We start from the raw sequence: 26,906 nt of genomic DNA on the forward strand, positions 1-26,906 counted from the left end.
AAAACAACATAGAGTGCGCTGACCCTGGTGCTAGAGGGGGTACGCAGCTCGAGGTTGAATGTTTGAAGGGGTACGGGACTATAAAAAGTTTGGGAACCACTGCTCTAAAAGTTTAGTGCCCTTAAAGTGCCGCCCAGAAAAGCCCCCACCCCACCAGCACTCCCCTCACGGCAGGGCCGGCTGGCGCTACATGCCAGGGAGAAGTCAGGCAGACAGTGTTCCAACACAGTGCAGGCAGTGCCCACACCAATGACCCGGCAACAGACCTCTGTCAGAGGTTTGAGAGCAACTAAGAGAAACTGCCAAGACCCACGCTCACGCCCCCGCTGTGGGATTTCCATGGCTACGAGCGTCTGCACCCGGCCATATTTTTAATTTAATGTGTTATGATTTGGGGATTAAGTCAACATTGAAAGCACGCCAGCTTTTTTTTTGCTGAAGAATTTTGTGTTGTTTGGATAAAGAATGGTGAAAAAATGTGCACGAGGAGGGAACGGAGAGTTGAGCAGTGGAGAGAGCTGTGGGGAGTGAAATATTTATGGTTGGAGCACTGCCACGCTGTTTGAAACAATTGGTTGCGAAGCCCGCTAAGAGGCGGCTCTGGGCCTCACAGCTGAGAAAGCCCTTCTAGCTCAGAGCTCAAAATTCAGCCTTGTCACTCGGTCCAACCTGGCTTGTCAGAAAGTCCCATGAGATGTTACTACAGAGAGAACAGCTGGTACCGCTGCTTGCTATTGTCCCTGTCCACTAAGAATGTAATGATGATGGAAACTGGGAATGTCTAGTTTGTCTATGTAGGCGAGCCGGTCTGAACAGACAAATGCACACGCACACACACTGCTAGGAGCCCTGAGGGGATTCTGCAGTTTCCCTGGCATTTATTCACTCGGTGGTTCGTGTGTCAGTGAAGCCCGCTCGGAGCGTGCTCGCTACTCATCCACTACACCCCTCAGTCTTTCACTCTGCCTCTCCCAGAGCTGTGGTTTTGGCCTCCGTTCTCAGCTCTCTCTTTCTTTTTCAATCAGTCTTCCCCATCTGTCCAGTTAGACCTCCCTTCATTCCATCCATGGTCTTTCTCACTCGTTCTTGGGTTCGGACCAACCCGCAGCGAGGCAGCTAGCCAGCCCTAGTGTATATTCAGCCTAGTCCAGCACAGCTCCAACCCAGCCCCGCTGCACTAGACAGTTTTTGAAGGAAACTTGACACTGGCCGGACGACAATTTCCCCTCCCCCTCTCCATTGTTGACAACTCAAATGATTTTCATACGCATACTAAGAAAGCTAGATTGGGGTGGGGAGGTCAACTCTGTGAATACAGTGGCTAACACAGTGAATACATGTGTTTAGTTAGATGTTGACATTTTGAGATGGAGATTTAAAGGTACACAGCGTGTGTGGTCAATGGCCAGACACATGAGAACAGACTAGTACAACGGGGGAACGGGCGGGAGACAGTCAGGCCCTCAAAAGGAACCTGAGGGGGGAAAAAGGGTCTATTCTCTCACTCTCCTCTTCCCATTAAGCGGGTCACTCAGCTGTGCTGAATGACTAGTGGGGTGATTACAAAAGAGGAGCTCTCTCCAGTGGGAGACCCCCACACCCTGGTCATGTGATCCCGCTCGTCAGAGGAGGCAGTGGCCATAGCCGCCGCGCCACAAGATCAAGACCTTATCGACGTCACATATGTTGTGTATGGCAACTTCACCCCGTCCATTTGCCGACGCTTGCTGAGGTGGTGTATTTGAATTTGTTCCTGAGGTAAACTAGTTTACGTCGTCTACCTACCCAAATGTCAGTTGTTAGGCTACATCCAATTATTTGAACAAAAATAGGAGAAGCACCTATGTGGCCTGAGGTATCCATATGGGCACGTTAACAGAGACACATTTAATTGAAGTGCCATATTGTGTTAAACCTTACAAAAAAATATAACAGTTTGGAAAGTGCAGTAATTGCAGTCGACTGTGGTATTTTGGGTCAAAGTAATTGTGGAATAACTGCAGTTATACTGCATTGTACTGCAGTTCAACTGCACTCTGACTTCAATCTTTTTTCGTAAGGGAAGGCTTTGTCCTTATTGGAACAAGATGATAACATGATCACTTTTGAAAGCCCAGCACCACCACAGATTTCAGCTCTAAGCACCAAAGTCAAAGCTATAATGTTCCAGCTAGCTTTGTGTGTGGGAGAGTGTAATCCAATGCCACAGAAAGGCTGAGTCACGATGGTGGAGTTTATCAGTTACCATTTAACAGGAAAGGGAATTTATTCATTTATCCCTGCAGTTGATCGCCACTGTTCCTTCTCCCCTCCTCACTTGAGCAAACAGATTAAGGCCTTTTATCAAACACTCATAATCCTGTCCCACTCTTGTCAGCACTGTCAAAGATATTAAATAATCCCACACAGCTCCCGTCATTACAATGCCTTTTAGACCGCCATTGAGAACATTGTCTCTCAGGCTGGCTAGGACTGTGCACTAGCGGGGTGACAATAACACAGGCCCTTTTCTCGCCCTTCCTCCATTTACATAGATTGCTTTTGTCCACTGTAGTCTATTTGACCTGCAGTTGGATGAATGGGTAAAGTATAATACGACAAGTTAAATGAGAACGGTGCCCCCGGTAGCAGGGGTCACAGTGCCCTGGGGGCCTCCGAGGACCTGTAGACTTGACCCACCGTGGGGTCCGGGGGGCCTCAAGGGTGCAAGGGAGGAGGATTACGGGGGCCATGCCCACCCATTAATGGAAGGGCGTCCACTGGGGTAAAGATTATTAAACTGGTGACCCAGTCAGGAGAGGCCCCTGGACCCCCAGGCTCCCTCTGGGAGCTTGTCAGCTCTTTGTTGCCATTAGGGAGGCCTTTGATGGGGGAGGCGGGGAGGGGTTAGGGGAGCAGGGCTGGAGGTGGTGGTGGAGGTGGTCTTTGTTGCTCTGCGGGGGTAGTGGGAGGGAAGGGATGTGAAATGACAAGGTTCCTAGCTGCTGCACTTAAGAATCAACATGGGGGCAACCGGTTCATGTCTCTCCTAGCTTCTTTCTCACTCAGTGCATCTCGCCATTTCACTTTGTTTGTGCTCTTTTCTGTCTACATTTCTCTTGTCTACTTACTCTTTCTGGACCTTTCTGGTTCCTCAGTTTGATACAAATGTGCCAGGCTAACGCAGATGTTTTTAGCAAACAGTGAGAAGGGGATAAACCAAGATGGAGCAGGTGGGGGATTTAGAGATTTCAAAGGGGGAGTTGGTTGCCTAGTTCACAGAGACTACTTGACTCCTTCACACATACCCTTATAAAGTCCTGAAAGATTTGCAACTCAGCCATGAAGAAGGAAAAGGAATTGCCCCCAAATCCTCCAACCCTATCCGGAGATCTGCTCTTCATGCTCTCTGGATGAGTGAAAACCCCGGCGAGCTGAGCTTTTTGTCTGAGTTTGGGCTTGTCTGCCGCTCCAGTTTGCTGCTCTTGGCAGGCGCAGTCTGCTGAGAGGTATGCAAAACAGCCTCTGACAGTCCCACACCGCAAGTATGAAAAAAAACAGCCAGGCGTTCTCTCTCTCTCGACAATGAGCAACTCTCCAACAGGACTGTCTCACTTATACAAGCCCTAAACACCCCAGGCAGACTCGCTGGGAGGGGAAACACATCTGCACACGGAGAGAAAGAGAGAGACTGACACACATTTGTATTGTTTAGCCTGAGAAGACTTAATGTTGCGTAGTCTCCCTTCATGTTCAGACTCTGTTCTGTTCTGGGAAGGTTCAGTGCCTGGGGGGGTTATGTGTAGTGTGGAAGTGAGCAAGTTTTTTTGTTTGTTGTTTTCTATTCGAAACACTCCCCAGTGCTTGTGTGGTGGGTCACCTGGTCTGTTGTAGCTCAGTTGGTAGCGCATGGCGCCAATAACGCCAGGCTAGTGGGTTCAATCCCTGGGACCGCCCATATATAAAATGTATGCACGCATGACTGTAAGTTGCTTTGTGTAAAAGTGCTTGCCAAATGGCATTATATTATACTAAAGCTAGGCTAACGCTACAACAGATGGAGACGAGTCATCTCTGAATTTTCTCATTGTCCAGTGCGCCAGCCAGCCCTTCCCCCCACCGCAACCCCGCCCCTTATCTCTTCAGTGAGGAATAAACTCATTATCTGTCGGTCTAAACCCCAGCAGCCCTCGAAGCTCAACATGCGGAAGTACGGATATCACTTTGTTTACATCTTTGCTTTGTGTGTCTTATCAGTTTCACACTAATGAGTTTCTATCTTCACTAAAGTGAAAGACCAGGGTAAGAACAATGGCTTTGCAGGTCGAGAAACCGGCAGTATTTCCAGGAACAACTACTGCATTCCAAGCTAAAAAAAAAAAAAAAAAGGAGACAGGCAGGGGCCGAGAGCTCTCTGAGCTTCTTAAAAAACGGAATTAGTCTTCAAGACGCTGTCAGACATGTAGCTTTAATGCTGCCAGTCTCGGGTTACCACCAACGATTAATCTGGCACACACAGAGGTTACTATCAGGGGAGAGGATCGACGTGAGCTGCAGGCTTTCAGGCCTGAAAAGCAGCACAGTCTGGGCTTTTTTACCACTTGTTTCTCCCTCACGCTGTGGCTACGAGAACATAGGCTAGGTTCTACTTATTCATATATACACACACACGTAGCTCACACACTTCAACCCACACCTGTGTTTTTACAATTCTGTATGTGAATTTAGGGACTTCCCTCACCTGCTTAAAGCACTTATGTGATTTCAGGGACTACATGAATGGTGTGTGTAATAAGTTCAGAAATGGACCGAATCAGATGTTCTATTTTTTTATTCCTTGGCTCAGACTTTCTTTACAAGGCTCCGGTGTTGCACATCAGCGTTGCAGGCAATTTGAAATAACATTTGCGCGCCAGAGTAAATGACATGGAATTGACAGAGGCCTTTTGTTTGTCTTGCATGGTTACCTTTCCAGCAACGCGCTGATGTCATGCTAACTGATCGCAGATGGGATAATTGCTACTAAGGCGGTTCTGCGTAACGTCTGCCTGGACATAGACTCGCGCACATTTATCATTGTTTGTTTGAACGGCTTGTCTCGTTGAAAATCAATGTTTTTACCTCATTGTAATGTAGTGAACTTTTTGTTCTATTGGCGTTTTGCTGCTCTGACAAAAACCATGCACGGCGCATAATAGTGAAAATCTATCGGAACGGTTGTAAAACATTTAGTCATTCAACTTAATTGTGCATATTCCCTTTCTTGAAACCAAAACAATATTGTACACTTGAGTTAAGCAACGTTATCTTGAATGTCCTGTGTAAACACAATCATTGTGACTGAGATTTATGAGAGACGCTACAAAGGCAAAACGGTCGGCTGACAGAGTTCAGGTCAATTATGAAAGACAAGCCCCCGGGGGAATGTCTCAATGAAATGGAGTGTGTGTGTGTGTGTGTGTGTGTGTGTGTGTGTGGTAGTGATTCAATGGAAGCTCATCCTGTGATACCAACTGCCCCCTAGTGGTCTAAGAGCGCATGGCAGTTTCTCTCAGCAGCCAAGCGCACAGATGAGCAGAGCTTCAACCCTCCCCACTCCCCCTCACTCTTCTAGTATCAAAGTGTCTGCCATCCAATGCGCAAACCATTCGAGAGACAAATTGAAGGCGACAGACCTGGGCTCTCACGACCAGGGAACTCTTTTATATGCCTCGGCTGTTTCCTTCCCCGGCACGAAAATACGTTGGTTTTTTTTTCTTCTTTTTTTTTATTTTCTTGTGGAGCCTCTGCAGTCTGCAGGCAGTAATGTCAGATGGAGGACACCATGCCCCTGTTTTTCCCCCTCCTCATTCGTCCCTCGCTCAGCTGCATACAAATGGATGGCCGTCTGTCAGTGTACTGTGCTGCTCTTAGGTTGTAATCAGGAACTGCTCTGTTCTAATGGAGGGGGGAGGTGTGTTTGTTAGCAGTTCCGACAGGGAAACCAGCTTGCAGCATGCTGAATGCTAAACAGTCCCCACTATTTTATTCAATACTCTGAGATGCCATTCGTTTCAGATTGACCTGAATGTTGCTTAGTGCCGTCTTTTTCGCTTTAGGAATTGATATGAAACCAATGATTAGTATGACAGATTTTTAGTACGGTGTTGTATGTTTACCAGTCTATACTGTGTACGATATATACGCATTTTTGCTAATAATTAGCAGTTTGATTTATATGACCTGTTTTATTGTGTGTGTGTGTTGCGTGGTGGTTTAGACTCTTGGCTGATGGAGGAGGACATGAGATGACAATTCCTCTGTAATCGTCATTACTCATCGTGCCCCCCTCTCTCCTCCTCCTCCCAGGTATGCTGGTGGTAAACGTGACCTGGAGAAACAAGACCTATGTGGGAACCCTCCTTGACTGCACAAGGCACGACTGGGCCCCGCCAAGGTAAGCATACAGTAACTCAAATACACATACACTCACTCAAAACGTACAAACCCACGCGTGCACACACACACACGTTCAAACAGAACATGCAGTCTGTCAGACACTTGAAAATAGACAGATATTGGTATGAAGAGCCTCGGGGGCAGATTTTCCCCCATAGCTTTTCTTGTCCTCGGGTGTCAGCCGTTATGAATGAAGAATCATAGGGTAACGTCTCAGAACCCCCCCCCGCTGACACAGGAGTTTTGAAATGCAACATCAGGGGTTGGATAGATTTTTCTCCTCTGCCATCGATCCTGTCAAGAGGCACCATACTGCTGGCTGAGCCTTTCATAGACTTCCAACTAAACACGTGCAATGACTGTGTGCCAGCAGCGGCGCAAGTCTCCTTCTATGCTTATGCACGAGTGAAGTGAGTTCGAGGAACATTTCAAATATGCATCTCATAAATAGTTTTCCCATGCGCAACTTTTTATCTCTCCGAATCAAATAAGCTTCCCAAAAAAATAACACGGTGATCGTTTATTTTGATTGACAATTTTTTGTGCGTTCATCAGAATCCCGTCAGGTAGCCTGATTTCAGACGTGTCATGTAAACAAGGTTATTAGGGAAATCGTCCTTCTTGCAAAGCATTTCTGACACTGCCAGGACTTAATCGTCAGACCTTAGACCCTGTCACAGTGAACGAGCCAAGACGTCCGACAATCGTTTACGACCTAAGAATTTGCCCAAGATGCAGAAGTGTTGTCTGGGACGGCAAAATCGTGGCAGAAGACTGCTAAAATTGCACACTCGGTGCTGTCCTTAAGGCCCTTGCATCCGGCAGAGAGCGAGAGAGAGCGAAACAATATTTTATGGACTGGACATTTTGTGCTGCTTTGGTGGAATTCTCCACTCTGTCTGGCCTACAATCCTCTCTTGAGTTCTGTATATACCATATTTAAAGAAATAGGCTATAGCGAATGGGCAAAATGCTCAACCAACATCTGTCGCATCACGATGTCGTCACCATCGACGATGGCTGTCAGTCATCGTCAATTGACGATGCTATCATAATATTCCCCAACCCTACAGTGAATATGGGAATATAAAGAGTCGATAGATTATTGTTTCACCATGTGTTCCTAAGATTAACAATTGCTATAGTGCTGTAAGCAATCGTCCTTCATCTCCATAGCTTTGTGTGCCACGCAGTAATCTTCTCGTGCCATTTAACTGTGTATTCATCCATAATCCAAGTTGCGATTTGTCAGTGGTTCATGTAGAAAAAAAACAGCCTCACGTGCCATCGTTCCAGATCAGATCTACACTGCAGCCACTTTTCGTGCCGTGCAACGCGTCTTTTTGATAGAGCTCTGTGACTCTTCCCTCTCTCCGTCTCTGCCGCTCTGTTCCCTGTTGGCTGGTGTGTAAAGGGGGGGATGTTATCTCTTCCTATCTGATCAGCTGCCACGTCACCCTGGCCTAATCTGTCTGTGCCCCCGTGGCGCTTGGCCATCTGTCAGAACACATTGGGCTGTCGAGATTGGGGGGGGGGGGTGGATAACGAGAGGATCAGAATCCGGCACACGTCCGGGGCCTGTTAAAAAAAAAATACAAATAAAAAAAGAGCCCTCTGGAATCGGTGCGGTGATATTAGAGAGAGAGATGCAACGGGATTGAGTGGTTCACCACCTTTTGACTGTATCGTTTTTTTTTTATGTGAGAGAGAGACTTTCTTCTGCCACGATTTTGCGGACACTTCTGCATCTTGGGCAAATTCTTAGGTCGTAAACGATTGTTGGGCGTCTTGGCTCGTTCATTGTGACAGGGTCTAAGGTCTGACGATTAAGTTCAGGCAGTGTCAGAAATGTTGAGCCTTTATCGTGTACTGTAGCTGGTACTACGAGCCGTTCCCGGGTGACTGACCAATAGAGAGACTGCTGGTACTGAGTATGCATACATTAATATGATTATTGTGAATAGTCAGATGAATGTAATAGTTTGACAACGTTTACAAGCTTTTCAAGAAGAATGATTTCCCTAATAATCTTGTTTACATGACACATCTGAAATCAGGCTACCTGATGATATTTTGATAAATGCACAAAATTGTCTATCAAAATAAACGTTCACCATGTTATTTTTGGGAAGCCTATTTGATTCTGAGTTTGGACATAAAAAGTGAACGGGCGAGAGAGAGAAAGAGAGGCATTCCCATCTGAGTGTCTCTCTGCTGACCGAGAATGGCAACGGGATTGAGAGCGCTCAATTGAGTGGTTCAACACCTTTGGCTTGTATTGTTTCATATCCACTGTGACAGTTCCTTATGGCTGTTGGTGGGGATTTCAGGACGGCAGTGACTTCTCTGGCTGGAGGAGGAAGGGGGGTAATGGCCAATAGGTCTAATTCTCTGGTTTCGGTTCTCTTAGGTTCTGTGAGTCCCCCACCAGCGACTTGGAGATGAGGAACGGCCGTGGCCGGGGGAAGAGGATGAGGCCTAACGGCAACACGCCTGTCAACGAGAACAGCAACTCCTCAGACAACAAGGGCAGCGGCACCAGCAAGACACGCGCCGCCAATAACAGCAGCAAGAGCCGGCGGGGCAGCCAGACGTCGTCGGAGCGCCGCACACCGCCCAACAGCAACACGGAGGATGTCAAGGCCAGCTCGTCGTCGGCCAACAAGCGCAAGAACAAGCCCGCCTCGGACATGGAGCCAAACTCCAGCTCTGAGGACACCAAGGGCAGCAAGCGCATGCGCACCAACTCCAACAGCGGCCCCAGAGGAGTGCCCCACACCGTCCTCCCCAGCATTCCCACCATTAAGGCAGAGCCCCTTCCCCCGCCACAACTGGACCGCAACTGCCCTTCGCCAGTGCTCATCGACTGCCCGCACCCCAACTGCAACAAGAAATACAAGCACATTAACGGCCTCAAGTACCACCAGGCCCGCGCCCACAACGACGATGACATGAAGTTGGACATGGATGGGGACAGTGAGTACGGAGAGGACTCCACTCTCCACCCGGATCCGGGCAGCTGCAACGGTGCCTCCATCTCTCAGAAGGGCTGCTTGTCCCCGGCCCGCTCAGTAACACCCAAGGGCAGGGGCTTCGAGGCCCAGACTCCATCGCCCTCCTCTGGGAAATTTGGCTCCAAGCAGAGTAAAAAGAAGCCCTGCGAGGCCGACCCGGAGGCAGTTGGTATGGCCATAGACGGCTGTGAAGACGGGCCCTGCCTAACAGATGAGGCCAGCAATGACGGCATGGACGACAAGAAAGACAGGGCCAAGAAGACGGGTAACGGCTCCAAGGTGGACAAGCTGGCCCAGAAGGGCATGAAGTCAGCGCGGCCCATCGCCACTGCCATACCACCTCAGCAGCTGTACTCCCTACAGACGGCCGGTGGCTTCCCTGCAGCCAGCCCCGGCTCCACCCCTGCCTTGGGCTCAGTGGTTCAGTCCATTCCCAAGAGTCCGCAGCTGAAAGCCATCCAGCCCAAGCCCTCGGCCCCGGGAGACCCCTCGTCTGTGAACCCAGCTCTGAGCGGCTCGAAGGACAAGAAGAAGAAAGACAAGAAGAAGAAAGAGGCGGGAAAGGAGGGAGACAGCCCCAAAGGGCTAGGGAAAGGGGGGAAGCCGGAAGAAGGCAAGAGCCCATACTCTGAATCCTCGGACCCGGGGAGCAAAGGTGATGGACTCCTGAATGGCTCATCGGACCCCCACCAGAGCCGGCTGGCCAGCATCAAGGCAGAGGCGGACAAGATCTACAGCTTCACTGACAACGCCCCCAGTCCATCCATCGGTGTGGCCAGCAGGATAGAGGCTGGAGGCATGGCCCAACCCCTCACCCCGCTCCACGTGGTCACGCAGAACGGAGCCGACAATTCCTCAGTGAAGACCAATAGCCCGGCCTACTCGGACATCTCAGACGCGGGCGAGGACGGCGAAGGTCGGGTGGAGGGCGCCAAAGGCATCAAGTCCGAGGAGCAGGCTATCCGAGAGGGTGCCAAGAAGGCCCTGTTCCCCGCCCAAACGCCCAGCAAGGAGTCCCCCTACTACCCCGGCTACGAGACCTACTACTCCCCGAACTTCGCCAATCCCAACCCCAGCCCGGGGGTGTCTGTCACGGGGGCCACACTGCAGGAGGGGGCCCAGGTCAAGGTAAAGAAAGAGGAGCAGGAGGAGCCAGGCGATGAGGACCGTAAGGTCAAGCAGGAGCTGCAGGAGGACCGTAAGCCCGAGATGGGTGCCTCTGGACCGGGGCAACAGCAGCAGGCCTCAGTCATCCAGCAGCGCTCCAACATGTACATGCAGCCTCTCTACTACAACCAGTATGCCTACGTTCCCCCGTACACCTACCACCCGGACCAGGCCTACCACAACCACCTGATGAACACCAACCCAGCCTACCGGCAGCAGTACGACGAGAGGCAGCGGCAGGCAGCAGCAGAGCAGCACCGCAACGCCGAGAAGAAATCGGACGCTGCTGGAAAGGACAGGGATCGAGAGGGCTCCTCGGGGAAGGAGCAGAGTGAGGAATGGAAGCAGAAGGCTTCGGTGCCCCCCACCCTCTCCAAGGCCCCCAGTCTCACAGATTTGGGCAAAGGAGGGCCACACCAGGGCAAGCTGTCCAAAGATCCCTCGTCTTCTTTGGAGCAGGCCAAGTCATCGGTCATCATGCCCAAGGGTGAGGATGCCAAGGCGCCGGCCCAGCAGGCCGAGGGGCTGAAGATGAAGCTGAGCGAGGGAGGGCACCATGGGAAGAGGGAGGAGCTCAAGGCGGGCATGGAGTCGGGCAGGCCCTCGGCAATGGAGCAGGGCATGTGGTACAGACAGGTAACACGACCCAGCTGTGTTTGAATCTGTTGATTTTGATTGGATGTTTAACGTAATGAGCCACCCATTCAAAATTAGCAGTATACATTTTGTTGTTGTTGTGTATTTTGAGAAATGTTTAAGTGGATTTTTTTTAAATGTGTAAGACACAACTGTTGAGATATTGTCTGTAATGAGGTATATGTTGTGGTGTTTTCAGGAGCCTGACTCGAGGCTGTGGCCTTACGTTTACCCCAGCAAGTACCCTGAGGCCCAGAAACCACAGGACGAGGAGCGGTGGAAAGAGGAACGCGACAGGGAACGGGAAAGAGACCGAGATCGAGCAGACCGAGAGAGGGACAGGGACCGAGACAGGGAACGGGACCGAGACAGAGACCGAAAGGGCAAGGAGGGCAGGGATGAGAGGGCTCGGTCCAAAGACGCCACCCCCAAGGAGGAGAGCAAAGAGGGGGCTGAGCCCCGGTCGTCGTTGGCGGCCTCTGAGGAGCACCGGGGGATGGTGAAGGACCCGAGGGCCACTGCTGCCCACATTCAGTTCTCCTCTCCCCTGGCCCAGCACCAGGGCTACATTCCCTACATGCACGGAGCCTACGGCTACAGCCAGGGCTATGACCCCAGCCACCCGGGCTACCGCGGGATGCCCTCGGTCATGATGCAGAACTACCCTGGTAAGAGTTAATGCCTTGGGATACATACACCTCTTCCAATGGAATAGTATTTTCAGTCTTTACTATGATATGTACAAAAATGACTTGGTGTATTAATTTCTGACATTTCCTGCTTTGATTGTAAATGGAAACGCGGAATCGACTCATGTCATGGTGTCTAACCACCTCTGTCACCCCCAGGTTCCTACTTCTCCTTCTCTCCCTACGGCAGTAAAATGGGGCCAGGCGAAGAGGGCGGTGAGAAGGCGTCGCGCGCCAGCCCCACGGTCAGCGGCAAGTCCGCCTCAGAGGCCAAGGCCCTGGACATCCTTCACCAGCATGCCAGCCAGTACAAGAGCAAGTCGCCGACAGTCAGCGACAAGACCCCCTTGCACGAACGGGAACGGGAGCGCGCCGCTTCCGAACGAGACCGAGACATAGACCGGCCGCGCTCCTCACCCTCGCAGCGCATCCTGCCTTCCCATCACCACCTGGGCTACCCGCTTCTCTCGGGGCAGTACGACCTGTCCTATGCCACAGGTGAGTGACGGATGGACGCCCACAAATGGGCTCAAGCACACGGAACACATCTCTCTCTGCCTTTGGTGTTCAATTAGCTAACTGCTCAAATGGAGCGCTTTTCTATGGTAATCACATCACTGTCAAATTATATAACTTTGCAAGGCCCTTTTCTCCCACCTAAGGTACTATAGAATAGGTACAGTAATAACATGCAATCCATGAGTAGCCAAACTTGGTGTAGGAGTGTATTGACAAAAGTTTGAGTCATTATTAGTATATGGAGGCGTATCTAACGTTGGGCTCTTCCTTCACAGGTCTCTCCTCATCAGCCATTGTTGCCAGTCAGCAAGCCTCCGCCCCCTCCATGTACCCCCCTGCACGGAGGTGAGAATGGTAAGCAAGAACCAGACCCCCTTCAGAGCTCCTGAGGACGAAAAAATGCTGCATACACACACACACACACACACACACACACTTCTTCCTGGTGTTTAAACATGGTCATTTTTCTGAAGCTAGTACCTTAGTCAAAGCTGCTACTGACTACTAGAAGGATTTCCAGTTGTTTGATGACAAACATACATTGCATTCTATGGTGCCCTCTGCTGGACACAATATGAACGAACATCAACTACATTTTATTCCAAGCGTCATTCGAGAAAACAGAATGTGTGTTTCTCTGTAGGGCGTTACACTACAATATAGGCTTGATTAAGCAATGCTAAATACAGGCCAATCATCTTGTTGAATGTGGATTTTAAAATCCTTGCTGTTGCTGTTTGTATAACTCTCCCTGTGCCTTTTTTTCCCCACACAGGGAGACCTGATTGGCTGACCTCAACCTTGCCTGGAGCCATGTGACTGGATCACATAAGGAAGCGTGCTGCGGCGCTCGTTTTTTAAACATCAGTTCAATGGTGTTTGTTGTACTTTTAGTTGATTTTGCCTGGTTGTTCCGGCTGATCTGGTTCCTCCTCCCTCAGCTTCATTGATGGCCACCTCCACAGCAAGGCTTCCTGTGGCTTGGTTGAGGGCTCACCGAGCCCACCTCCTCTGGTACCGCACGGCCAACCAACCAACCAACCAGCCAGCCAGTCCATTGACTCCTTTGCACTGCTGAGACATTCACAGGAAGGACTAAAAGGCCCGGAAAAAGGCCTGATGAGACTGGCACGTTCTGATGGGGTGAGGCCCATCGACAGCCATTTTGGAACTAGAGAGTGCAAAAGGGAGAGGAGGTTGATCAGAAACAAACTGGATTAAGTTTGAAATCACTACATGGAAATATGGACTTAATGGATTGTTCACGGAACCTGGGCCTTAGCGTAGTAGAGTTGCAGCTTAACTTGAGGAAGTGGGGTGTTTCGTCCATCCACCAACCTACCCACTGACCCTGAGGACATCTTGAGACCTTCATTGCAATGGACCCATTTCTTTTTCGGTTGTGTCTTTTATTGGGGGGGGGGGTTGTTGTTTGGGCCAGAGGAGGGACCTACTGGTGTCCCCATCCCTCTCCACCACTCTGGGCTTTCTATGCAAGCCGAAGCTGCTCATCTCCATACACTGACAGAAACAGTCCTCCTCTCTGTCTGTTCAGTTTCAGGGGGAGGAACTTTCAAGTTCACAATGTTTTTGTTTTTTTGTGAAAAGTCATCATCCGCCTACTTGAGTTTGTTCAGAGCGTAAACAATATCCGTGTTAGTTTTTTTTTGTGCTTTTTTTTTTGTATGAGGCTTTTGTGCGGCGTTCGTTCCACGTCTTGGCTTGACTACCTTGTTTCCATCTCACTCTGACCCAGTAAGGAAACTCCCTTGGCTGTTTGCCGCTGCTTCGAACACTACTGGCCTCTCTCAGTGGCGTCGGAGGCGGCAGCTGTGTCGCGGTTTTCCTTTTCCAAAGGGTCATCCAGTTTACAAAGCAGCACCAATGCATCCGCTACGGCTACAGCTCCCAGCTGCTCAGCGAGGGCCCCGCCTTAGAGGGAGAGGACATATCTGTGCCAGAAGGTATTTTGGCTCAGAGAGAGAAGAGGAACGGAGGGGGAGGAGAGGAGTACAGATGCACCATTCAGGGGCTCTCCAAGCTCTGTGACCCGGAAAGGGAAGGAGAAAGATGCACTGATCGGAAAGGCCGTCTGGATACTTCAGATGCGACCTCTGGTTCTATAGAACCATCTATCCAAGCCATCCATCCTCACTGGACACTGCAGAGGCTGGAAGAGGAGAGAGGGTCCATAGAGCCATCCATCCAGCTCTTACAGTACATATGGCATTTGTTTTGGCTGTTGTGGGCCCCAAGTGTCAGTTTGTGGACATGGAAGCTGTCTGGGACCCACAGGACTTTGTATGTGAACAGTTGGCAACTGTCTGCAAGCCACAATCTGGCTACTGCTGCTAGTCTCTCACCAAACTGCATCATGGGATGGCTGCAGTCCTCCCTCATCAGTGGACATCGAAGAACACAGAGGGAGGCTCTCTCCAGAGCTGTCAATGGATGCTCAGTGGATATGGCAGCTGCTGCACTCGCTCTCCCTCTGATCTAGTGTGTAGTGCTGGAGAGACGGGCAGCTCACTCCTGTATATTTATTAGAGTACTCATAGTCATGGAGTGCTGTGTTACTGGGAGTTGGCACATGCCCCTGTACTATATTTGGTGAATGAAAGCAATTGCAAAATGGAACCTCTCCTGCGGGCCTACATCCCCTCCCATCATATCTCGCTCTCCTTTCCAACTATCTCTGTCGTGTGTGTGTGCCTGCATGGTGTAAGACGGCACTGTAACGCGTTAGCCCAACACATAGTCCTTCCCAGCGGAGCGAGCCGTGTGCACGTTTGCTTTGGGACACTTCCTATCAGCTCCTTCCCGCCCTTCTCTCTCTCTCGCTCTCTTTTTCCCCACACGCACTCACTATTGTGGTTTTCTGTATATAGTGTACAGAGGAATTATTTTAAAAAGGTTTGTTCGATGCTATTGAAAAAATGTCCTTTTTTCTTTTTTTTTTGGTCTGTTAGCCTTCTCTTTTTTTCCCTAACATTCTTGATATAATATGACAAACTGTAGCTGACGTAACAGCTTTAGAATTGAAGTGTTGTGATCATTTCTTTCCCTCCCTCCCTGGACCTCACCCCTTCAGAAGCTTGTTGTCCCCCCTCGAAGCCCACGACGCCATTTTAGTCCCTTCTTCGCGCACGTTCCCAAGCCGCCTCAAGGAAAACAATGTCACATGTCAACATGTCATTGTAACCTTCACTCCTTTGTTGTCGTTGTTTTTTCGGGTTCCACGAGATGCCGATCGTGGATGCAGTTTGTTGGCTGGGGAAGTTGGCACATGATTACTTTCTGCCGCGACAGACAAAGTAGAGGACGGGAGCGAGACAGGCTGAGAGCAGAGCTGCTGTCCAGAAGGTTTGATAGAGAGGTAAAAACACAGCAGATTCTCCCACCCGGTCCACCCCTCTCTCGTTTAATGGTGCCCATCGATCCCAACACCGCCGCACAGCGCCCGCCCCCGCCCGCTAAAAACAGTCAATCTGATTTGCTCTGATGCTTTTATTACCCTTCATGGATCCGGCTTGCTCAGGAGCGCAGCACAGAAAGTCTGAAATAATCCATTTGATTAGTGGTTTTTGTATTGTTTTTTTTTACTAGGCACAGGGGAGGGTATTTTACATTCACCATTTAGCAGGTTTTACTATATCATTTCTTCCATCCTAGCCAATTGTCCTCATCTGCTTGCATGCTCCTCCCCTATATCAAGGTGTTTTGGTACTTCTTTTATACACTATGTTTTTCCATGTGCTAACTTCCTACTGTACCACAGGTCGGTATAGTCTAATAGTAGATCCTTCCCTCTATTCACCATTCATAGTGACAATAGTGGTAGGTGGATTGTTTGTCCAGATCTGCAATAGGTTAACTAGCAATCATACCACACCAAAAAAATCATTCAGAGCTGCACCAATTTTCTATATAAATCCACAAGAACATAGAGGAATAGCTGATAGGCAGTGGAGAGGCCAGATGTGTCATTGCGCATGAAAGAACCGTGAGCACATGAAGCTCCCCTATAGATCTTGTTTAGGAACAATACAATGATTCTACCCTAGACTAGCCTACAACACCACAATGCATTGAATAATTGCATTCATGTTTTCAAGTGACTACAACATTCTACTCTAGGCTGTAAACTGTAGTGGAAGTGTCATTTCAATAACAGCGCAAAATCTCTGTTTATACGAATGTTTTCATTCCATTTGGATCAGTTGTGGATCTAGAAAAGCACAGTAGCAGGCCAGTCTAGCTATATTTTTTCCGTCTGATACCGAATGGGCTGTCTGTTGCGGATCATCATTCTCCCAAGTGGTCCTATAATAATGTAGCCACATAGGCCTATGCTCCCAGCAGGCCCAGTGATTCCGGAAAGATTAACCTGCGTTCTGCCTCCTCTCTGATCCGAACGGCTATTCCTCGTGCAACTAGAGCCATAGCGCTTCAATATAGCCTAAATATTTGTCATTTCATTTTTATGTATGGCATGAACACAACCAGTCACAACGTTTTAATCTGATTAGGCTACATCAAAGGTCTCCCGTAGGCTGCCTTTGCACGTCGGTCCACTCTGATATAATTCCGGCATCCGAACTGTGCACTGGCTATTTTTTATTTAATTGAACCTTTTCTTTAACTAGGCAAGTCAGTTAAGAACAAATTCTTATTTACAATGACGGCCTACCCCCGAACCGGATGATGCCTGGCCAATTGTGCGCCGCCCCATTGGACTCTCAATCACGGCCGGTTGTGATACACCCTGGAATCGAACCAGGGTCTGTAGTGACCCCTGCGCCACTCAGGAGCCCATTTGAGGACTAGAAAGAGCCATCTGTTACAAAACACCAAAATGTTTAATAACATTGGGAGATTGTCAAGCCAAGCCTTCAATACTGGGTACAACGTAGGGAGGGATGTGTTTTCCGTTTGCCGAGATCGACATAATCCATTTAATTTTGGTGTTGAAAACACAAAACATGATGTTGAAGGGCCCGAAATTGGTCATCCGTGTGCAGTTATGCTTTGCTTATTGGTTGTGTGGTGCATTGGCACAGAAACCTGTTGTTGGAAAATTAGTTGCATATATTTTCTATAAATATAGCATCAAAATGTTGAAAATCTGATTTCCCCCGAGCTGATCATTGTCTGCCGGACTCTGATTGTAGTGTAATGAGACCGGCAGGGAGAATCTCGTCCGTGGTGGTCGGAAATCCCTGAACCTTCTGGCCCGTAGCCCTGACTGTGACGCAAACGTGGTGAAGTCTCCCCGTTTATAAAGACGGGTCGCTACAGTTATTATTATTTGTGGTTGTAATCTTTTAATGGGGGTGTTATTTCAAGGGTGTGCGCATTTTTTTCTAAAGTACAAGGTGAGTGTCGTGAAAAGTTTTTTTTTTTTTTTTTTTTTACGTTGGGGGAGGGGGGGGGTAGCATTATTTTCTCACCACATGACTGTTAATGCTCAGCCATGATTGGATACTGGCACAGATTAATACTGGCACAGATTTTTCTGTTGTTGACATGTGTCCATAATACAATGGGGGAGGAGTTAGTGTTTTGGTTTTAATCAGTCTGTACAGAGTGAGACGGACGTTGGGTGAGGTCATATAGTAATAATGTCATTTTCTGCTGTTCTACGTCTCATTGTTAAACCAGATAGATACCCTGTGCTGGTGGCAGGCTGTTAAAAATGATGAGGGGAAGGGGAAAAAAGCACTTGATTTTATTTTTCGAGAATCTAGTTTTGCGGATCTTTTTTTTTAGTACGTTGACACCCGCCAGCCAGAGAAATGACTTGTTGATCATACTCCCACGGGCAGCCATGGTTGAGGCGTCGTCTCAAATGGTGCTTGGGTAGTCGATCCTTGTGTTCCTCCCGCCGGGGGAGGAGGGAATGTTCTTGTGTGGGATGTCCTCTTCCTGTTCTCTATTCATAACCCTGCCCCCTAAACCTCCCCTGCCCTATCACACTCAGCCCCGCCCCCAGAGCAGTGGCTCGGTATCAGTCATCGGTACTTGAAAGAAAGATGTTTACAGCTTCTTCTTTTTTTATTGCTAGGTTTTGTTTTGGTTCATCCCCCACCTCTTCTCCTCCCCCGCTGTCCTTTCCCCAAGGGTTTCTCTCTTATGTAAAGTGTACATTGCCACATTTCGTTTTTTTTTTATATACAATACTGTAACTTGCCTTTGTACATTTAGGCAAAAAATAAACCTTTCTATGAGACAATCACTCCTGTCCCGTCTGTCTTGTCTCCCCCCCACTCCCCACAGGAAAGTAAAGGGCATGGATCACCATTGGTATTGCTATTGGGAAACAGGTGCACCAACCTATCAGATTATAAGGTTATTTTTCAACATTCTGGTACTTGCTTGTGTTAAAAAAAAATGGTTCACCATGCCAAAACATTTCGCTGACACTTACTAACTACAGGCACACTTATAGTGCATTTTAACTCTTTTCATAAGTTGTCATAATTCATAAATAGTTCTAACTTCCTTACAATACATCACTATGATGCATCATAGGACCAACGTGCATAATGCATCATAGATCCAACTTAAAAATACTGTTATAGGTGAACGCATACAATTGCAATGTGGTATTACCCAACTCAGTGGGTTGGTTACCCTATACATGTATCCGGTAGGGCTATGATGCACCATAGGGATGATGTATTATCAAGATGTTACTAATTCTGAGTTGTTATGAAGCAGGTTTTTATCATGCACTACGAGGCATTGTTAATGCGCTTTCAAGGCGTGTGTGCATCATCGAAAGCGTTACCCGAATTCCATTACGTTTATCCATTTTTAACTTCATTGTTATTCAATTGGGCACTGGTGATTTACATTTTGTGATGCAGTAGGGCACATTGACCACAGAGGGGCTCTGGCTTACCGGCAGTATTCTCCTCTCCATCCAAGTTGTAAGAGCTGTTTCTCGGGCATTCGACGAACTGAACGCTAGTGGTTTGCTTTGAAAGGAACGCTATCCACGCACACTGCACACTATAAAAGTGAGTTTGAAGGATATGGGCCACACTGTTTTCTTAGTCTAGTTGGGGATTTGTCAGCTCAATACCAGGCTTCTTCTCAGCTTTTTGAGAAATCAGGTGACCAAGCCATGACTGGCTCGTGATAAAAGCGCCTTACAAACACTCCAGCCTGGTGCGCAGCGGTTGCTATGGAGACACTGTTGAAAGTTGATGGGATGAAGGAAGCCCTGTACCTGAATGAATGACCTACCCTGAGCGCAGTCTCAAGAGAATACCCCTACTGTAGGCTACTGGAGTCTTTGCCTCCTGCTGTGGTGTTTTACTTGGCAATAAATATTTTGCGTTTTTTTTCCCTCATGCGTAACTGAGAAGGAAATGTGTGATTTAAACAAAATAAGTATTACTGGTTTGTATATTTATAGTATATAGATGCATTTCCACAGATGCATCACTAATGTAGGCATGGTTCTTAATAAAAGGATTTGTTTTGATTCAGCCCCTTCAGCCACTGGACCGCCTTCTGGTCATTCTTACCTTTTCCTCGCAAAGAGTATTAAACTAATTCTAAAATCACGCCCTCCACTCTCAATTTGCACAAGTGTCCCAAAGCCGAGGGAGTGAAAAATGTTGGTGTGTAGGTGCTACACTGAACAAAAATATAAACAACATGTAAACTAACATGTAACAATTTCAAAGATTCTGAGTTACAGTCAATATAAACCAACTGAAATTATTGAATTAGGCTCTAATCTATATATTTCACATGACTGGGAATACAGATATGCATCTGTTGTTCAGATGCATTTAAAAAAAGGTAGGGGCGTAGATCAGAAAACCAGTCAGTATCTGGTGTGACCACCATTTGCATCATGCAGCGCGACATAGAGTTGCTCAGGCTGTTGATTATGGCCTGTGGGATGTTGTGCCACTCCTCTTCAATGGCTGTGTGAAGTTACTGGAACACGCTTTCGTACACCTCGATCCAGAGCATCCCAATGATGCTCAATGGGAGACATGTCTGGTGAGTATTTAGGCCATGGAAGAACTGGGACTTTTTCAGCTTCCAGGAATTGTGTACAGATCCTTGCGAAATGGGCCATGCATTTTCATGCTGAAACATGAGCTGTTGGCGATGGATGAATAGCACGACAATGGGCCTCAGGATCTCGTCACAGTATCTCTGCATTCAAATTGCCATGGATAAAATGCAATTGGGTCCGTAGCTTATGCCTGCCCATACCTTTCTGTACGAGAGTGGAACGTTACCTCCCTACAGTTGGCTTACCATGCCGATTTAATACTATAGATGCATCATCTAGCTATGTTTTGTTACGTCAAGGAAAATGTTCTCATAACACGTAAACTGTCCAGTCTCGCTGATGACTATATAATGTTTGTATAAAACATTCTCCTCATGTTGCAAGAAAGTTTCTAGAACTTTCTTGAACGGTTCCCAGAATGTTTCATTAGGTTGTTTGAACATCACAAAAGATGTTTTCCCAAAACACAAAAAACGGTCCAGTTGTGGGGATGATTCTACAATGTTTCTTTTAGAGTGCAAAAAAACATTCACCTGATGTTACAAGAATGTTCCCATAACACATTTCATCTGTTCTTTAAAGGTTTCCAGAATATATCTTTAGGTTGTAGGAACATTGTGTGGATATGACACTAAAACTGTCCAGTGCTGACATTCAGGGTATTGTTTGTATCGAGGTGCACAAAAAAATCCTTTCATGTTCCAAGAATGTTAACAGAATAGCCTTTATGAGTTCTTAAGGTTCCGGTGTGGGTACATTACAAGAGAGAGATTCCCAAAACACCAAATATGCTCAGTTGTGACATTTGATTGCAGAGGAAATTCCTGCAAGGATGTTGACAAAACAGCTGGTCTATATTCTTTAAAGGTTCCCAGAATATTTAATTAAGTTATGGGAGTTGTCTGGGATGTTGCAAGAATATTATTTTGATATTCACATAGGTTGTACAGAAAATTCCAGCAATGTTGAACAGTGTTCCACAATTTTGAAGTATATCTGTTTTTAGGTTTAACATAACATTCCAGTGATGTTCATGCAACCACAATTTTGAAGTATATCTGTTTTTAGGTTTAACATAACATTCCAGTGATGTTCATGCAATATAAATATGTTTTTAGGTTTAACATAATATTCCATTGATCATGCAATATACATTTGACCTTGTCTTGGAGGTGTTCAGAACATTTTAAGGAACATTTGGAAAATGGTATATTTAAGTTACCACAACATTCTCAGCATGCAAATGTCTACTCTGATTGGTTAGAGATGAGCCAATCGCTGATGACTGTTTTGTACAACACCCCTTCATTTTGACCTCACTGCAAACGACTTCAAAGATGGCAGTCTCAGACTGAAGTATGTTGTGAACATAGAGCAGAGGAGGACAAAGACCCAAAACACCTACAGGATGTGTAAGGGCTATTTGACCAAGAAGGAGAGTGATGGAGCGCAATTGAGATGGTTTAGGATGAGTTGGACCACAGAGTGAAGGAAAGGATCATATGTGGGAACTCCTTCAAGACTGTTGGAAAAGCATTCCGGCTGAAGCTGGTTGAGAGAATGTCAAGACTGTGCAAAGCTGTCATCAAGGCAAAAGGTGGCTACTTTGAAGAATCTGAAATCTAAAATATATATTGATTTGTTTAACACTTTTTTGGTTACTACATGATTCCATATGTGTTATTCATAGTTCGGATGTCTTCACTATTATTCTACAATGTAGAAAAGGAAAACCATGGAATGCGTAGATGTGTCCAAACTTTTAACTGGTCCTGTATATATAATTGTTTACACATATTTAGAGCAAAACAGAGAACACCATCGTGTTCATGAGTCTCCCATTTCCATAGAGTTGTCATAATAGTTTGTATGTCAAACCGTTCGGACGCTACATACAGTTGAAGTCGGAAGTTTACATACACCTTAGCCAAATACATTTGAACTCAGTTTTTCACAATTCCTGACATTTAATCCTAGTAAAAATGACCTGTTTTAGGTCAGTTAGGATCACCACTTTATTTGAACAATGTTAAATATCAGAATAACAGTTGAGAATTATTTATTCCAGCTTTATTTCTTTCATCACATTCCCAGTGGGTCAGATGTTTACATACACTAAATTAGTATTTGGTTAGCATTGCCTTTAAATTGTTTAACTAAGGTCAAACGTTTCGGATATCCTTCCACAAGGTTCCCACTATAGTCCTCCTTGCTCACCTACGCTTTTTCAGTTCTGCCCACAAATTTTCTATAGGATTGAGGTCAGGGCTTTGTGATAACCACTCCAATACCTTGACTTTGTTGTCCTTAAGCCATTTTTTCACAAGGTGGTGTAAGGTATAAGGCAGCATTTACTTATAAATTGTTCAATAAACAATGGATCTTTCAGAATGTGTGGCCAGTGTTTGGTACTTGCTTTAAGCGGCATGCATTAGTTTAAAAAAGTCACTGCAAAAGATTCAAACTTTCTGCCCACACCCCTGCAGAAATTTTATACAACTTGTGATTGAGCTTTCTTTCAGAAACTGTCATGGCCCAGTTCCAACATCTCCAAATCATACACTCTAAAAATTAGGGGTTCAACAAGGGTTCTTCAAAGATCCTCAAAGTTGAAGAACCTTAGGGTTCTTGGCACTGAAAATTGCCCCCAAAAGTTTCTTCCAAGAACCCCATAGGAGGTGGGGTTCATCGAGGAACCTCCTTAATTGGTGGGGTGGGGAACCTAACTGCCCAACTGAAACATTTGGATTTGAATTTAAAGGACAGCAGGCGCAGGCACTTAAACTGAGGAGATCTTTACATTTTTCAGTTAAGGTAAGGTCCCTTGTCCCTTATATGATCTAAATTGATATTGTTTTATGATGATACCATCTATCATTTCATATTCGTTCAAATCTCTGTAAAACAGAAAATGGACACAATTGACTGGATATCAATCAACAAAGAGGTAAGAGTATATATGCTATAAGGATATGTTGAAGGCTAGCTGAATTGGGTGCAGATGACTGAATTGCTCACTTTTGTGTCTGTGTCTGCAGGTATAAAGACGAGGAGGCATACAAAGGTATGTCAATTGGTATGTTATGCAGATCACGTGTGACATCCTCCTCCCTTACCTCTTCAATGAAAATCACATAGGCCTCTACATTATGGACAAGGTATGTGTATGACAGTTTTTTTCATTCACATTTACCACAAAAAAACAATGTATGAATACTATCGTGTGCTTGTTTTATTAAACATCTGTATAATTACTATTTTTTTAGATTCACAGGTTTCACCCTCCCTTACACATCTGATGAATATACCAGGAAACCTGTTCGATCACCCTGCACTGCAAAATCATTCTGGCTATGGATACGGAGAACATCAGCACATTAACATCATTACGCCAGAAGATATACCCATTGGACTTAGGGCTCTGCTGAGAGTTTACCTTATATTTGGATATGTTATTCTGCTTTGCCATTAAAATCATAATAAACACTGACAACTAAAATATTGTGTTATTGTTATACGCATTATTAATAATATTAATTATAATAATAGGAGAGGGGTAGTTAAAACGGTTCTTTGAGGATCCATTTAAAGGGGTTCTTCGAAGAACTTATAGAGGTTCCCAGCACTTTACGTTATTTGAAGAACCCCTAATGGATACTCTAGGAACCTTTTCTTTTTAGAGTGAACAGCAAATGAGGGTGTTTTTGTTACCATAAAAGATGAATGGATGGCGTTTTCCAGTCAGTTTTCCACCCCACAGGCTTGTTCATGAGCGCAAAAATATAGTATGGCTCAATGAAAACATGCTTATACTGTATGTTGCTTTCCACAGTTTGATCATTTGTTGTGCACTCAAATCCTTGTGTGATATTTTTATGGAAGAGTAATAAGGCCAAGTGAAACAGAAGTAAACAGTGAAGGGTGGTGGTACTTGGATATGTGTTGTTGTTGCATGATAGTACTTTAAAAAAGTGACTATTTCAAGAATAAAGGGGCAATATTTCAGGGAACAAAGTCTTCCCCTAAAAATAGTGAATGAAGTGGCAATGATTCGAGAATAAAGTCGCAATATTTCAAGAATAAACTTGGTTGTTTTGGTTAACTGCATGACTCCCTGGCCCCCTGTTACTGTGCGCCACCGTTGGAATGCCTGCAGTTAGATGACCTGGTGAAACTATATTTTAGAAATGGCTTTAGTAACAAGGAAATTCTTTCTCTTTTTGGCACATAATAACCCTATTATTATAAGTAGGCCTATTAGGACCTGGAAGAGGTTGTACCACAGATTATTTTCAGAAGGAGGAACTAACGAAATGGACTCGGATGAGGTAGGATTTCATCTGTCTGTGTGGCTATATACATAGTTAGAGACAGGTGGGTTGTGTGTGTATGCAGGTGTGTGTACAGTGTGTGTATGCAGGTGTGTGTACACATTCCAGAGTGAAGGAAAAGCAGCCAACAAGTGCTCAGCATGTGGGAACTCCTTCAAGACAGTTGGAAAAGCATTCCTCATGAAACTGGTTGAGAGAATGCCAAGAGTGTGCAAAGCTGTCACCAAGGCAAAGGGTGGCTATTTTGAAGAATCTCAAATATAAAATACATAATGATTTTCTAACACTTTTGTGGTTACTACATGATTCCATATGTGTTATTGATGTCTTGACTATTATTCTGCAATGTAGAAAATAGTAAAAATAAAGAAAACCCTTGAATGAGTAGGTGTGTCCAAACTTTTGACTGGTACTGTGTGTCGAAACGAAAGGTTAACTTACAAATTTGCACAAGTGTAATATGACTCATGAAATATTGATATAACATGGTTAACTAAATAGTCCATGAGTTTGGTGATGTTTGAAGGCAATTGAAGGGAGTTTTAACTAGGGCTGGATAGTATTGATGCACAGACTGGTTCTATAGTGGTATTAAAATGTTTGGTTTGTTAATTAAGGATTGGTGTCCCGCTAGCAACTTCCAGTGAAACTGGAGGGCGCGCAATTCAAATAAATAATCATAAATATTATAGATTTTAAACATTTAGGTACATATAAGTGTCTTATATCGTCTGAAAGCGTAAATTATTGTTAATCTAACCGCACTGTCCGATTTACAGTAGCTATTACAGCGAAAACATGCCATGCGATTGTTTGAGTACAGCGTCCCACATCAAAATATTTTTCCTAGCCCCATCCCCTTTCATTAAAGGAGCGCATTTGTTTATTTTGTTTATTTGTGTTTTATTGGATTTTTTATGAATATTAAAACATACAATCTACCTGCAGCGAAGCCGCTCAATTTACGTTACATTCAGTCATCTAACAGACTCCCATCCAGAGCAACCCACAGAAGCAATCAGGGTCAACGCCCTGCCCAAGGACACGTCGACAGGTCTCCCACCAAGTCAAAACGGGGTCCCAAACCAGCGATCTATCGGCCACCGGCCCAAGCTCCCAACCGCCAGGCCACCAACCCTCCAAGATCCCCCCCCCCCACCACACACAGTTCCCAGAGAGCTGCACCTCAACCATCCGAAATGCAGAAATGTATGAAAATGCAGGAAAATATTTTTGGTTGAAGTTGATTTGAACAGAATACAACAATTAAAATGGAGATAGACTTGAAATCACTTAGAAAACACTTAGAATGTATGTGTTGCCACCCGAGGGTCATGCACTACTCATAAAGCAAAGCGCTAGGCTATTTGGTTTCAGTCAATGTTAGCTTACATGTTAAATGGTTTATAATTTCATGGTTGTAGCATTGTTTAGCACGAGTAATTTATAGCTCATAGCACAGTGAGTTATACTGTATACAGTACAATGTGAATGTGTAGATGTATGGTGATAGTTTTTTTAACCAATTTTTTTTTAAACCCTTTTATTTTTGATACTGGAATGTGAAGAGTTAATAATGAAATAGAGTTGCAATGTATTATTGATTTTGACAACAAAAAAAGATGAACAAAAGTGAACAATGTTTTGAAAACTACTGAATAGTACTAACGTTTCTCCGTTTCATCATTTTACCCTGTTAATTTAGGTATATAATGTGCAAAAGTGCAATATGACAGGTTATTTGTCTGCTGATCACGTCTCAGTACTAGGTGTGTAACACTAGGCTACCAACCAATTTATGTCAGATCAGCGATCATCATCTAATCATCTTCGATCAATTGTTATTTCAAGGGAGAATCTATCCATGAATATTGTAGTGACCTTAACCTATCACCTAGCAACCTCGTCAAGGGGTTCAAACCTCTTGGTGTAACGGTTTAAGGTGTTGGCTTGGCAGTTTCTGGATCGGGTTTGAGTCCAGACTGGGGCTACTCCTGAGTTCGCTACATTGGTGTCAGAAGTGAGAAAGTGGATGTGGGACGATCAGAGAGGAATGTCCACTTGAGGGACTTGGTGTAGAGAACCGTGGGGA

The 26,906-nt window shown here is 46.0% G+C and overlaps 1 protein-coding gene across 4 annotated transcripts in view; it reads left to right on the forward strand.

The window, feature by feature from the left end:
* Window positions 1-18,677, forward strand: part of znf609a (zinc finger protein 609a) — a 184,909-nt gene extending 166,232 nt beyond the window's left edge. For all 4 annotated transcript variants that reach the window (XM_036950793.1, XM_036950801.1, XM_036950795.1 and 1 more), the window contains 6 exons: window positions 6,328-6,415; window positions 8,828-11,234; window positions 11,434-11,902; window positions 12,083-12,421; window positions 12,718-12,796; window positions 13,218-18,677. In XM_036950793.1, coding sequence (XP_036806688.1) covers window positions 6,328-6,415; window positions 8,828-11,234; window positions 11,434-11,902; window positions 12,083-12,421; window positions 12,718-12,791 — 3,377 coding nt within the window. In that variant the 3' untranslated portion in view covers window positions 12,792-12,796; window positions 13,218-18,677. The remainder of the gene's footprint in view (window positions 1-6,327; window positions 6,416-8,827; window positions 11,235-11,433; window positions 11,903-12,082; window positions 12,422-12,717; window positions 12,797-13,217) is intronic.
* The last annotated feature ends 8,229 nt before the right edge of the window (window positions 18,678-26,906 follow it).

The sequence above is a fragment of the Oncorhynchus mykiss genome, chromosome 2, assembly GCF_013265735.2.
Source record: "Oncorhynchus mykiss isolate Arlee chromosome 2, USDA_OmykA_1.1, whole genome shotgun sequence".
Taxonomy (NCBI): domain Eukaryota; kingdom Metazoa; phylum Chordata; class Actinopteri; order Salmoniformes; family Salmonidae; genus Oncorhynchus; species Oncorhynchus mykiss.